Genomic DNA, 16,070 nt, shown 5'->3' with positions numbered 1-16,070 from the left:
TGATTGAATATCATCTGAGTATTCCAATAATGTCTGTTCATCCCTTGCTGTTTTCTTTGTCTTAGATGACAATGCCTTGTAGTGTTTAAACCAGGAATTAATTTTAACAAGCTCCCTATAAATCTCCTTGAGCAGCATGTCAGAGTACTTTTCTCTGCATTACATAGCTCAGCTTGCTCTGTGTAATCTGTTTGAACATGCAGTCTGCTTAGGTACAGCACTGGCTTGCTTTTTGCTTTTTAATCCATGCTTCACCATGATATCGATTAAACATCCTTTTACACAAAGCAATTTCAAAAATCACTATTTTTTTGAACTTTATTTCAAACATTAGTTTCTTTTTTTTTAATTTCCCCCATTAAGAATTGCAAATCCTTGTCATGTTATTGAAACCCCATGGGCTAAACTCTAAGAGAGTTGCTGTCAGAGTAAATCTGCTCAGATTCTGTGTAAGCGACTTACTCCGGTGTAAGACTTTTCTATAAACAGGCTTTCTATGGGGACCAGATTCCAAAACACCTGCTCTCAGCCCGCTCTTAGTATCAGTGGTCACTTACACTGAGAGCAAGTCTTTTGAAACTGAGGCCCATATCAGAAGTACTCCAGAAGTTTGAAGCTTAAACGAGATGTTATCATAATCTCTATCTTTATTATTTTGATTCTCACTAGCCCCAGATTGATAATATATTACAGTATCAAAAGCTGAACAATCAGATGAAAAAAATTAAAAAATGGAAAATGTTGCTCAGTTTTATTTAAACTGATGAAACTATCTCTAAGCTTGCAAAATTATGGAAGAAATTTTGCACTTAATGAATCCATTCATAAGTATACTTCTAAATCTTTAAGCCTCAGATGAAACATTGTTTTTAACCATCTAGGTCTAATTAAATATATAGGACCTAAACTGTTTGTAATATTCCTTGTCATGAATGGATAATAACAATTATGAGTTTATAATCTCTTTATGCAATGGTTATATGTCTATTTGTTTAGTGGTTTTGCATTTTTCTCATATTTATGGTTTTAAAAAGTATATAAAATGTTTTTGTAAATTTGTTTCTATGTTACATCAATAAAAGATGAAAAAGAAGACCTTTCATCTCTTTACCCAAGGACCCACTTCTGTTTGTGTTTTATTTGATCCTAGAAAATTTTGAGACAGACATCCAAACATAGAAAACCAGACTGAAGATGTTCTTTCAAAATTTTATTTCAGAAGGCATACTATGAAATCAAATTGATTTGATAACTGAACATTGCTTACCTATTTTATACTTGTAAAATATAGTACAAAAATATTTTTGCTGCAAATATATATTGTTTAGATAAAGATTGAGTACATAACAGCAGTAGATGGCATGCAATTCACCTTTAGTTTTAAATGATTTTTAAGCGAACGCACATATGAAAATATTTTTATGTATTGTAAATATTGTATAAGAGAATCTGAATCATTTATTTGAACACATATGCTGTAATATGTAAAACAGGATGACAATAATGTTTTTGATGTTAACAATCGTCATTAACCACACATGCCTTAAGCTGTTTTTTAGATATGGTACTTTGATGGATAGTACCTCAATTCTATTCCAAAAAAAAGAAAAAAAAAAACACATGCTGCAAAGATACAGAAAACAAAACCATTGAAATACTTGAGTTTAGTGGTTATTGTATTCGCAGTACAATATGAATTGATACAGGCACTGAAGAATCTAACAGAATAACGGGCAATATTTATTCAAATGTAAGCCAGCAGAGTGACAAAGTATTTCTAGTCATTAGTTGTACAAACTGCTTATGAATGTGAAAGTATGGTATTAATGTCCATGGCTTATATGTAGCAAAATGTGTCTGACAGCAGGAATTTATTCATAAAAATGCACCATAGTACTAGGACGAAACTCAATAACTCTTGAGAGACTGAGCATCAGGAAAGCTGCAGATTTTTTTTCTTTTTGATAGAATTATAGACGTGTGCAATGGATTTGCTAAATAAATTCTGGTTAATAAGTAGAGGATGGATAGGTTGCGTATTTGTAACACAGGCAGGACTGGGTAGAAATAAAAGGTGATATTTGTGTTATCACTTTTTTGCCATTAAAAATTTTAACTTACTGCAACATAAACTTATTGAATGCACTGCAAAAGACTTCTTTGCAGAATCATGTATAACATGGAAACTGTTCCTGTGCTCCTTAAAAGAATGTTCTTAAAAACCTGCAGTAATTGTAACTTCCATTGGCTTAGCTAAAGTCCTCATGCTACAAACTAAACTGAGCAATGGATGCTTATGTCTAGTGGGCTTTCAAGGTTAAAAAAAAAGGCAGCCATATTGTAAAAGTTCAAGAGAAGAGTGTTTCCCTTCTACGCCTGCTAATTGACTGTTGACTGACAGTACACGGAGTATGGCATTGCATTTATTTTTTCTTTTTGAGACTGAGAGGAATGACTTTACCATCTCAGAACAGATCAATTTGTACCTGTTTCCTTGTTTTATGAAAAGACACATCTACTTAAACCAAAATGAATGCACTTTTGCAGCCTGCGTTAGTTCCATGTCCTTTTGATTCTCATTTCTTTCTTTCCGCATTATGTCCTCACTTTATAAGAAGGTCATTCTTTGCTGTCTGTTGCCGCTTGTTTGGCCGCCACTATTGACCGATCTTTAACTGATCTTTGAAGACGGCGAGGCCAACCAGCCCTCTCACGACACTTTTCCGCTATGAAACAGAAGAAGAAAACGAGTAAAATAAAATAAATCAATTATTTTTAGTGACAATCGATGCTTTGCCATATGATATCTCTGTACTCCAGCTTTATGGGCATCATTAATCTAATTCCATTTAAGTAGAACTGTAAATTAAAAACAAACTACCAGGCTTGTCCACTGGCATAAATAAGCTATAAAATGAAATAAATATTTTATCTCCTCAAGGATAATATCCAAAGCATTAAAAAAAAAATGAAGAATGTTTTCAGGTCCACTAGATGAGACCATGAAGTTATTATGCTGGCCTCTGAAGCTCAAAATAATTAAAAGATAATGAAAAATTGAAAAAGTACCCTATATTGCTTCTATTCTGCCCCATTAAACATTGGCAATATTCTTGCTATCAAATTTAGTGCCAACTTCATCCCATGGCTCTTCATTTCAAAACCCCAGAATATCTGAATTCATTTCTCCCTCAGTTATCTCTGGAGATCATTTACTGAAATTTCTAACTAAAACTAAAACTTTTTCTTTCATGGGACCTGATGATATACCTGGGTGCTTAATTAATAGTATTAAACATGCTTTTGCAGGCACAATCCTTAAAATGTTTAACCTAAGTTTAACTACTGGTTTTGTCCCCCATGAGTGGTGCACTGTAGTACACTGAAACCCCCTACATAAGGGTGGCCTTACAACCGGCTGGTTGATTACAGGCCTAGCAGCCTTATAAGCCTCATCTGCAAAGCCATGGAGTGTATCATAAGTGACTTCATAAACTGCAATATGAAGAATCTTATTAAACTTGATGCCCATCATGTTGGCTTTCCTTTGGTTACATCCTTTCTATTTACTTTGGTAAATATCTTCAAAAGGGTTAAGACGACTATATATAGTGAACATGCAGTACATCTGGTGTATCTTGGTCTGGCCAAGGCCTTTGGCACCATTCCCTGTGCTGCCATCATTGAAAAGCTAAATGCTTTTAAATCTGCCCCATATATGGTAAGATGGATAGTAAACTGTGTGAAAGACAGAACTCATATAGTTTTGCTGGTACCTCATCATTGACTAAAATATGAAACTGACCAGTGGTGCCTCTAAGGGCTCACTACTGGGGCCTCTCTTTTTCATAAAAGACGGGAGGGTGGCCTAATGGTTAAGGTGTTTGCCTTACAAACACAAGGTGCAGGGTTTGAGTCTCACAAGGGATAATTGGCTAAGCTTAAAATGGCTCGCAAGGGCAGTTAGCTTAGTAGGAACCTATGAACTAACTGCCTATGAATATGTACTTCTCAGATCCCTAAGCAGAGAGCCAAGACCTCTGGATAACAAAGATTGCATACAGCTGTAAATTATTGGTTGTTTGTAAGTCACCCAGTGAAACCCAGATCCTCCAGAATGAACTCTTCCTAATATACTCTTGCTGTACTAAAAATGGGTTCAGACTAAATGCTAAAAAGTATAATGTAATCAACTTTGGTAGGCAAACTATACCTTTACTGTACAGACAACACAGCACTATAAAGCAAAAATGTAATAAGGCACCTAAGTACTTGGAAGTGATAGCACCCTCTCTTTTGACCATAGTGTGGCAATAACTGGATTTCTGTTTTTTTTTTTTCTGTGGTACACTTCTTCATTTTTTCTGTTTCTGCTTGTGCAAGCAGTGTTTCCTGGCTTTTTGTCTTATTTTTCTTTGCAGTAAAGTTGTCTAACTTTCTTCTTCTGCTTGCACTGATGTAACTGTTAATTTGGTTGTAGGTGTTAGCAGTGTTTCCTAGTGTGACAACCCACCACTAGACCAGTAATCAAGGAGCCTCAATCCTCACCACTGGCACCAGTGAGGGACATACACTGGGAGGATAACAGGTACAAACAGTATTTCCAGATGCAGCTCTCTGCATCAAGTGCAGTTTCCTTTAAGAGCACACAGAGATCAGAGTTCGTCTGGGGATGACTTCTCCCTCTTTCTCCAGATCCCCAATAAGACTCCCTACTGGCACAGCTATAGAGTTGAGATCTCAGCTGAGTGGCCAAGCCAAGACCTCCAGCACCCTGTCTGTCCAATCAGTGCTTCATGTCCCTGCTCAAGTAGCTGACACACACACTCTTTGAGGTTTGATTTACACACACACACACACACACACACACACACACACACCTGGGAAAGGCTGGCACAGGTTTACTAGCTATGCCTCCTTTTGCTCAGACTACAAGGTAGTTATCACTGCCATCAGCCAAATCCTTATTAGCTACTTAAGGCCCTGAACAAAGGGTGTCCAATCTTACTGTGTAATATTAATATTAATACAAATGGTAGTTTAACCAAGAGCAAGGCTATTAGGAGTGACCCACACAGTATCACCAAATAAATATGCAAGTACTCTCAAAACTTAAATATCTCTAGATAGATCAGCCAGAATGAAATGTTTAAATATATTTATTAATAAACAATAAAAGAACAAGAAAATACTCAGTATATATTCACAGTGACATCACAGTTCAAAATCATAGGAAATATTTAAAACAGTCTCAAATAAATAAAGAAAATTATCTAAACTAGGCTTTGCTATATTCTTGACTATATACAAGAGAATTGTACTCTTCCCTAGAAACTTACTTCATCAGAGGAAGGAAGATGTGGTGAATGGCTCTTCTTGTTGCCAGGTTCAAGACAGAATACAGAATGCATTCTCTCTCTCACAGAGTTGTCAAATTAAAATTTTAAATATTACTGCTGGGATAGATTGCAGAATGACATAATTTCTTGTCATCTAACTCTATCCCAGGCAAAACCCCCATTGCTGGAAGCTTGACAGTATTTAACATCTACCTGTGAAAATACATAGACTTCAGATCTTTGGCAGATGATGGAAGTCATAAAACAATTGCATTCCTTCATACTTTCAGAGGTAGTAATTAGTTCACTCTGAAGACAATACATAAATCTTCTCAACATAGACTCTGTGTCTAGCTGCATTGAAAACTGAAATATATCCCCTGGGATTCAATAAACTCCATGCAGGAATAGTGCTATTCCTGCACACAGTGGTTTGTATCTGTGTAGCCACAGCAGCGCGTCTTGCATATTCATAAAGGCACACTGTTGTTTATGCTACATGGACACGAACCATGAATGAGTGCAGGGGGCATGTCTAAGTAGTGCACTGACCACGAACACACCCCCTGCACCTATAAACTGCCATACTGCACTTTCTAAACCCAACCCTGCATAATATTAGAGAATTTCTCTAATATCATCCCAGTATTTCAGTGTCCGTGGACACTTAAATGAAATAAATGAATTTCAGTGTTCATGGACACTGAACTACATATGGGAGCAGGAAACCAATGCAGGGGGTGTATGACAGGTTCTGTGACACACCCCCTGCACAGTGAAAGTGTCATATGACACCTCGCAACCTGCTAAAGCAGGAAATGTGGACAAAGACACAAACAATGGGGGGGGGCTAAAAAGGGACACATCTGAAATATTGCCCTCACAAACTTAGAAAGTTGCTAGAAAACAGGATATGTTTTAGCATGAATCTCTGAAGGAAAGAAGCCTGAAATCCAAATGTATGAAATTATTTCCTGATTGCAGTCCTCAATGACTTGTCAGAACACCACAATACTCACTATATAACATAATAATATAATAATAATATTACATTTTTTTTCTAGGCTAAGGAATATTTAAGCATACCTAAGTGGGTGTGTGTGTTATGGCCCTCCGCTTACCATAGCTTAAGCATCCCATAGGAGATAAATACAAATATACAGCTGAAGCTCCCAATCCGAGATAGTGTAGAGGTTAGAGTCCCAGCTTTACATTCAGGTATTTATGGTTTGAGTACAAAAACAGATAAGTTATTTTTATATGGGAAACCAGTGTTAAAATATTTTTTTTTAAACTTAAATTATGTAGTAACTGTTTTTTTCAACTAGGGTAGTGTAGGTGGTGTAAAATGGAACTATGAGTGCATAAAACATGGAAACCACCCATATACACAAGTGTCCCATAGAGTATAGTCACACCCCTTGCCAATGTAAGGAAAGCACAAAGAGGGCTATCATGCAAAGTAAGTCATATGCACTTAATAAATGAAGTCAGTATTCTGATATATTTAAAAAATTAAAAGCGAGCAATGGTTAGCAATGTTCAGCTATGCTTAGCAGGTGGAACCATTGCTAAGACAAGACTTCTAACTAGCAGGTAGCTCAGCTAAGTGGATTTGTGCACTGTTAAACAGTGCTCAACAACTTCTCCTTTAAGCAATGTTAAAACCAGCTTACCGGGTTTGTGCACTGCTTAGCAGAGCTTAACCTTTTTAAAATGGCCTAATGACAGCAAAGGGTGGGAATATCCCACTATTTAAATGGTGCAGGTGGGAATACAGCCATACTCTGTTATAGTTCATCTGTGCAGATACAATGGTTGGTGTAGAAGAGGGAGTGTGCTTTCGGACGCAACGTTGGTGCATTCAGGAGTCCAGGGTCATGACTGGACTCCTAGTAAAAAAACATGATGAGAGACTGCTGCGGGGCCAGTACCAGGGCTCCCAATACGAAGTGGAGGGCTGGGACCACCTCACACATGACCTCGCCAGCGCTACTGGAATCCCTCGGACTGGTGAGCAGATACAGCACCACTAGGCTGATCTAAAACTTAGGAAGGGGCGCTTTTGGACCAGTGGGTCCAAAATGGATGGGACTGGAATGCTCCAGTAGTGTGTAAGTATCACTATCAAGTAGTTTGCAGCAAATACTACCCTGAGAATGTGATAGACAGATATGCATAACATGTGTTTTTCACCCCTACAGCTGCAGCAGAGAGGGCTATGAACATCGAAGCCCATGGTGACACACTGCTGAGGCTGCGCTGACAGGCTGGTGATTACAAATCTATTTAGCAGTATATTGTTCAAATAGCTAAGAAGGAGTACATTGCTTACTGCTAGTAGGTATACTGTTACTATGTGAACTGAATAAATAAAAAAGTTTGACTGAGAAATATTGATGTACAATAAAGGTTCTTACAAAAAACTGTTGTGTTTATTCTGGTATGTTGTTGTAGACATATATAGAATGTATACAGGTTTTTCACACCATATATGGCTGTGACAGCATACATTAACTGAGGTTTATCTGTGAACAAGCTGCTAAGAGAAACTGTAGATGGTATAGCTGTAAAAGGAGAAATAAATTAAATGTGAAATATATACTGCACTAAGCTCTGAACCCTGAATAGTAATCTGTAAAGTATCAAAGTGTGTTCCATGCAGCATTGCCTTGTGTTAACTTTTGCTTTCCAAAGGAGTAATGCACAGTACAATAACTATCTGTCATGCATGCATCACAGGATTACAAGTTCAGACTGTCTAACCAAGAGACTATTAAGCAGAACCCATTGAAACAAAAAACAGCAGTTCCCAAGTAGCTCATTGCGATGAGATATAGCTTAGCTGTTAATTTTGCACAACTAGACATGGTTCAAATCCACTGACTGGTACTAAGATGTGTGCAAATCTACACATAAGGAATCAGGAATACATGTAAAAACAGTCAGGTAGTGTTCCCCACAGGTTTTACAAGTAAGGAAATGTCCCCAGTAGCTGTATGAAGGGTATACTAATAAAATGTGTATAACTGTTCAATTGTCCCACTACATGCCTGCAAATGACAGCAGGGTAGGTACATACAATACACACTGTTTCCAAATCAAACCTCTCAACTGTACAGATATTCACTGAATGTCCAGATATTTGTCTCAAATTTTTGGTCTATTTTACATAAAGTAGTGGTGTCATGGCAAATCATTGGCAAATCATTATAGAATGAAGTTAGAAAATAATGATAGACATACAAGTGTCAGACATCATATCCTTCAGAAAAGCCATGCAAATGTAAAACCTGTTATTGTATCAACTTTCTAAGTTTATAAGAGCAATATATAAAAATGTTCCATATTTATGGACTTTGTCCAGATGTCATGCTCTAGGAGGTTGAGAGGTATGTTCCCAATACATGTCTCTCAAGTGTCATTCTGTCACGGCTAGTGGTCACTGCTGCAAATAATCCTGGACACAGCTAGGAATCCAGTTGATGTATGTCAGTAGCACATTCACATAACAGCAGTTCAGGGTACCCCTCCTACGCCAGGTATGTAACCTTGACATATACCAGTCCCCTCTAGTCATGTACCCAGAGTTGTTGCAGTTTGCCTCATACCATTCCAGGCTGAGAGTTTAATAGGTATGTTTGTACTGCAGAAGCTATGGGCTATAGGTAGATGCAAAGTGAGGGCAGACCCATAGAGTAATGAGTAGCACTGTTGTGGAAAATGGAAGCATAAACAGTTGTTAATGGACTTTTTGTCTCTCACCCACCCCTTTTCTCCATCAATGATTATTAGTCATATACTACGGGTATGTTAACATACCTTGTTCAAATACCATTGTTGGTGGCCTGTTGCCATCAATGTTACTGGCATGCTGTTACAATGCATACTGTTGTTCCATTTATGCATGTGTTCTGTTTGCTATGCAACTGTTTCATGTCTGTTTTATGGGGTTAATTGGAACACTCACGCATGTTGTTATAACTAATCTTGAAATGTGTTGTTCATGACTAACCAACATATTTTCTAAAACCTCAACACCATAGTGCATTTGGGAAGGCAGTTCCCAGCTGATCCACCTGTCCCACCAGATCTGGCTGTGGCAGCATGCCCCAGCATGTCTGGGACCCAACCCAGATCTCCCTTGTCTGCTGGTCCTGCACCACCTTTGGGTAGAGCCACCTCAGCGGATGGGGGACGGGGCCCGTTACCCCTGGGAGCAGGCACAGACAGGAGCCTGCCATCCACAGTCAGATCCGGGGTTTGGTGTGTAGCACCCTTCGATTTGAGTTTGGAGAGCAGCTGTGCCAGACTGAGGGCCACCGGTGCACCACGAGGGGCAGGCCGCCCATCCTGTCCAGCCACCAGCACAGCCCCCTTTGGGGCTGTGAAGGTGCAGTGGTGACAGCTTATGGCTGGGGATCTCAGCCCCACTGTAACCATTGGCTTTGGATTCCCAACCACCCTCCTTGTCAAATGTGTTTACCCCCCTCATGTGTCATATACCACCCCTGTCTGCTGTCATGTCTGTCTTGTCTCCCTACCCAACCTACTTCCCCAGACATACCTACAATCCTTCCCCAACATCTCACTCTCACCTTAAAAAAAAGAAAAGGGCATCTGTCCCTAAAACAAAATCGCCTCATACATAGCTGTCCATTTTGCACGTGTGTCCATTGGACACATGTAATCCAGTCCAATTGGCTTGACAACACATTTCTGTTGTCCTCACCCCTCTCTCTGGGGTTTAAGAATCCAAATTCACCTCCACATTCTGTACAAATGCACAACTGTAGCTGCATAAGAAATGGACAGCAATGGACTTCCCTACACCCGTCCTGCACATCCCTAGCTATAGTTCATATTGGTTTTCCCTCTGCATGACACTTTTTCACCACTTTCCTATCACCCCTTTTTCTTTTCTTTTACAGAAATTAGCGTGGGTGTAAGCGGGAGTAAGCAAGTTTGTGCAATGCTAAGTGAAGCCAACACAGATTAAGCATCTGTATGGTTAACCATGTGTTGGCATCGCTTAGCGTCATGCAAACTTATGCAAACCTGCTTAAAACTGCTTTAATCACTCTGTCTCCATCAGTCGCTGTTCTGCCTAGCAACAATATAATCAGCCCTGCCAAGTGTCAAACCTAGGAACTGCACACCATATTGAAAGCAATCTACCACTAGACCATTTGAGCTCTAGGGACTTATGATGCTTTTTCAAACATATCATGCAGTAGAGTCATTCAACAGTAGGGAAAAGATTCTGTAGAAACAGTCAGGTTTGGTATATATATATATATATATATATATATATATATATATATATATATATATATATATATATATACACATGTATATATGTATGGAAATATGGAAATGCATATATATGGAAAAATATATACATAATATATAGAGAGATATACATATAAAATATAAATATATATATATATATATATATATATATATATATAGTCATAACATGTAGAGGAGTCATACCTCAAAACCATACCTTTCAACATCTTAGTGCAAGAAATCTGCTCAAAGGCTGTCAAAATGTGGGGACAATGGGCCAAAACTAGGGACCTATTTTAAATATTGCTCTTATAAATGTAGAAAGTTGCTAGAGGAACAGGGTTTGTTGCAGCATACATGTTCTGAAGGATGTGAGGTCTGAAACTGAAATGTATGTCATCATTTACTGACATAAATCCTCAGGTCATCACAGTGATTTACAAGAGAAATAAAAATAATGAATCTATGGAACAGACCAGAAATGTGAGCAATAAACCTGGACATTCTGAAACAATCTGGCCAGTTGAGAGATATGCTCAGAACCCCTTAGTGCAACGAATCTGGACCAAGCCTGACAAAGTGGGGGGAGAAAGCCATGAAAATAGGGACATATCCAAAATACTGGACTAGATAAACTGACACAGTTGCTGCAGTAACACACTCCTGTCTGTTCTAACATATATTGACTGAAATAGCACAAGTCCAACACTCAGTTACTTCTCACTAGTTAGTGACTTAAATCCTCACATCATCCCACTGATGTGTCAGAAATGCACAACACTTATGAGGGCCAGACAACAGTACATCCTACAAATATCTGGACATAACATCACATTAGGGAAACTACACTGAGCTGCTAAGCATGTCACCAAGCACCGTCCAAACTACAGTCAGACTAACACAACACTAAACCAAATCCGCTATGGGGAATTAGACATGTATTTGCAAATATATTAGGCACTACAAGGATGTAACAGCACTGAAAAACAGACACTAGTGTGAAACTGCATGCCCACAACCAATTTCACCACAGTTACAGTGACATACCAATAAGCCAAATGAACAGTAGAATATAAGGACTGTGTGAACAAAAGCATCATGCTTGCCACTCACACACTACCCCTACATATACTGACCTAATTCACAGTGTAGTATGAATCCTAACCATGGTATGGGACATGTCTCAGTCTACCCCTACAAACATATGCAGCTGATGAACCACCAGAAACTGGAACAGCATGCACAGTCAGATAGAAAAAGAGCCATAACACTTACATCTAGCCCCCCTACACAGGCCAAATAACATTTACACACTACACTGCTACACAATCCTGACAGTCTGTCAACAATTGCCAGAAATACACAGACCTCTCAACTGTACATCTTCCCACAGAATGTCCAGGCTTTGTCCTCATATATAAGGCCTCTTCCACATAAAATGTCTCACATTTTGGTACATCACTGGGATGATATCAGGAATGAATGCACTAAATAATGATATACCATACCTATCAACCTCTTACTGAATGACATCTGGACAAAGCCTGACACACTTGAGGGACAAAAGCCCCAAAACAGGGGCATATTTGAAATATTGCTGTTATAAACTGAGAAAGTTGCTGGTTTAACAGGGTTTGTTGTAACATATCTTTTCTGAGGGATATAAAGTCAGAAACACAAATGGAAGTTACCACTTACTGACTGCAATCCCCAGAGTATGCTAATGATTTTCCAAAGACAAGAAATGTCTGAGGAACACACCAAACATAAGAGTCAAAACTCTGGCCATTTTGTGGATAGCACTACAGTTGAGAGTTATGTCAGCCACATAACACACTAAGACTTAAAATCTCACAGAAAATCCATGTCAACACAAACCCTGTTAAACTAGCATTAATCCAACTGTATAACAGGAATACTTACATTCTGTCCATATGTCCTGAACAATCTCTCTCATTTTGTTGGGCTGTCTCCTCAGTTTTCATGGTAAAAGGTATTTCTAACTACCATCTGTGATGCTCTTGTTCACATACCTCCAAGAAGTCCTCCTCACAGGCAAAGAAAAGGGGCAATGCCCACATGACATACTCAATTATAGGAATGTGTTGCCATGCCATTGGCTATAGGAATAACAACACAGCTGTTCTGCATGCAATTAGCAAGTGGGGTCACCAAATGGTGCACAGGCCATCAGCTGCTCATGAGCATTACCTACAAAAGGTAAGCTGCTGCCTATGCAAAACAGATGTATACCCTACATCTTGGAGAGAGAGAAATATTTATTTATTCCAGTTTGATGACCGGGGAGGTCCACTGGGCTCGGGGAGCCTGTTTTCAGTGGAGGCTCAGGGAGAAAATCTCCACAATACATAGTTTAGTTACATGAATAGTAATAAAGAAACTTTGCATTACAAACAGCATGTAGCATATATAAAGAAACTTTGCATTTCAAATAAAGAAACTTTGCATTACAAACAGCAGGTAGCATACATAAAGGAACTTTGCATTTCAAACAACAGGCAAAAGCAAAGGAAACTTTGCATTACAAACAACAGGTAACATACATACAAGAATACAAGCAATTATTGTTTTGTTTAGGTGAGAAAGAAGGCAAAAGGCCTTGAGGCTAGATTTTACAGTTTAGTTTTTTATACAATTTATATTAAAGACAGGTTGGCTAGGTGAGAAGGTTAGCCGGGAGTAAGAGTGAATGAGAGCTTGGGAGCTATGGGGTGAAGAGTACAGTTGCATTTCCTGTTTAAATAAAGGAAGGAATGAAGAAGAGTTTTAAAGTTTTCTAGGTTGTCACAGGTCCTCAAAGAGGGGGGAAGGGCATTCCATTTTTTAGCTAAGGAGAAGGATAGCAGAAGTTGACCAGCTGGGCGCTTGGGTTTTTGGACAGTAATAAGGTTTTGGTGGGTAGATCTAAGGGTTCTAGGAGGGGTGTATGGTTGTAGGATATTGGAAAGTGCAGGGCACTTAGTAGGTTGGAACAGTAATCTGTGGACTGTGGTGATTTGTAGAAAGTCAAGTTGGTTAGGGAGTTTGAGCCAGTTTAAAGAGTGGAGGGAGGTACAGTGGTGAGAGGAGGATTTGGCTTTGGTAGCAAATTTGGATATTTTATTGTAACATACTTCAAGTTTGTAGGAGAGAGTGGAGGATAAATTGGTGAGCAGAGGGGTGCCATACAGTAGAGAGGGAAGGAGATAGGTTTTGGCGAGAGTTAGTCTAGTAGCAGGAGAGAGGAAGTGGTTGTTTCTATAAAGTAGGCTGAGTTTTATATGTTTTTTTTATGTTTAGCTGGACGTGAGTGTTAAATTTTAGGTGTTCATCAATGGTGACACCAAGAAGTTTGGCAGAGGGAACGACCTCTATAATGGAGTTGTTGTGGCTGGTTATTTGAAGTGAACTTTTGTCCAAAGTAAATGATTTTGAAGGAGAGAATAAAAGGATTTTGGTTTTGTTGGCATTTAGAGATAGGTGATTTTGGAGCATCCAGTTTTCGGTGGTAGAGAAGGCAGCTTGTGTCAGTGATTGGAGATCAGTTAGATTAGAGGCAGAGCAGATCAAAGTGGAATCGTCAGCATATTGGACGATTTTGGTGGTAGGTATGGCTTTGTGAAAGTCGTTAATAAAATATTGAATAGTACTGGGCCAAGTATGGAGCCTTGGGGTACTCCGGTGGGGGTGGGAAGGAAGGTGGAGGTGCTCTGGCCCCATTTTACAGCTTGAGACCTGTCAAAAAGATAGCTGGAGAACCAGGAAAGTGTTTTGTGGGAGAGATTGAGATTAGACAGGTGATGTAGCAGGTGGGAATGGGAAATGGTGTTGAAAGCTTTAGATAAGTCCAGCAGAACTGAGGATACTATTTTACCAGAGTCAAAGGCTGAATTGACCATATGTAAGAAGGAGAGAAGGGCGGTCTTGGTACTGTGCCCAGGGTGGAAGCCGTGTTGGGTGGGAGAAAGTAGCTGGTGTTTGGTAAGGAATGGCAAGAGCTGAAGGTGGATGCATTTTTTGAGAAGTTTAGAGATGGGGGAGAGGATGGCTATGGGGTGGAAATTAGAGATGTTACCATTTTTGCCACCCTTGTGAAGTGGAAGAATATATGCAGTGCACCATAGTTGTTTTTTGGCCAGGTTTCTCAGCTATTTGCATTTAAGTAGGTTTTCTGGTTGTTTGTATTGGAGGTATGTTTTCCAGGATTTATCTCTTTGTAGAATAGTTTTTTTGGTGTCTTTGGTAAGCCATGGGGTGGTCTTAGTTTTTACTCTTTTTGTTCTTATAGAGGCTAGGGGGTTAAGGACATTTAAGAATGTTGTATTGAAGAAGTCAACGGCTGTGTCTAATGGAAGAGTTTTTAGGGGGTTCCAGTTAGTATACCGGAGAGAATCAGAGAAAGTAGTGGGATTAAAGTTAGAGAGGTTACGAGTGTGGATGAAGTGGTGGGGGTGTGGGGAATTCAGGGTAGCTCGATGAGTGAAGGCAGGCAGGTGGTCTCCTAAAGGGTCAGGAATGACACCAGATTTATTGACTTTATTTGGATGAGATACTAGGATCCAGTCTACTATGCAGCCTGAGGGGGTTGGTTTTGTTAGGCCTAGTAATGGAATTAGTGAGTTGAGTGTAGTTAAACCGATTGATTGACATGCTGGGGTAGAGGTTACCAATTTTGTTCCAGTCTATGTTTACACCTCCCATTATGTAGGTTTCCAGCTTAATATTTGAGGAGGCCCAGGAGAGGATGTCTTCCAAGGTGTTGATGTTGTTGCCTGGAGGAATATAGAGGGAAATGATGCAGATGCTTTTATGGTTGTAAAGAGAGAGAGACAGACAGACAGACAAACCAACCTGCACATATTGGAATCAAACCAACCATACTTTACAAAAAAAATATGTCAAACAAGTAAGCATGTAATGGAATGCAGTAGGGTGTACGTAATAATGGGAAATAGGAAGTTCAACAAATATGTCTCAACAAGACTTGCTGTACTGATATATTGCTGATCAGAACCTATGGCCGTAGAATCTGTGTCTGTCTGCAGTGACATAGATCACACCTCAGGCTCCTGAGTCACCCCAGGAAAGGATGACTCAGATATGACTACTACTGTAGTGTGTGTTGAACAACACTGACTGTGACACTGGTAGGCCAGCTACTAGGATGTCATAGATATCCATATGTTAATTGTGAATACAACTATGATATACATGTTTGTCTCACAAATGTGGGAGACCTATACAGGGTATTAGTATAGTAAACTACTGTTGCAGACATGTGTGTTGACCTGCATGTGATATACTGAGCTCATACCATTCAACTGTCCAGTGTGATGCACACTGACCATATGTGCGCTTCATATTTGTAGTCATTTACTCATAGAGTTGTGTTATGTCTGGCAAATCATTGGCAAATCTGTGAAGACTGACATTACAACA

General features: G+C 39.2%; 1 protein-coding gene across 1 annotated transcript in view; it reads right to left on the bottom strand.

Moving 5' to 3' along the window:
• Positions 1–1,958: 1,958 nt before the first annotated feature.
• The window catches only part of LOC122810257 (microfibrillar-associated protein 2-like), a 1,267,702-nt gene continuing 1,253,590 nt past the window's right edge, over positions 1,959–16,070 (bottom strand). The window contains exon 8 of the mRNA XM_044081798.1: positions 1,959–2,726. Within this exon, the coding sequence (XP_043937733.1) occupies positions 2,620–2,726 (107 nt within the window). The 3' untranslated portion in view covers positions 1,959–2,619. The remainder of the gene's footprint in view (positions 2,727–16,070) is intronic.

This window comes from Protopterus annectens, chromosome 1.part1 (assembly GCF_019279795.1).
Source record: "Protopterus annectens isolate FY-2018-M chromosome 1.part1, PAN1.0, whole genome shotgun sequence".
Taxonomy (NCBI): Eukaryota; Metazoa; Chordata; order Ceratodontiformes; family Protopteridae; genus Protopterus; species Protopterus annectens.
Note: the sequence above shows the minus strand (reverse complement) of the source record. Positions and strands in the feature narration are given on the sequence as shown.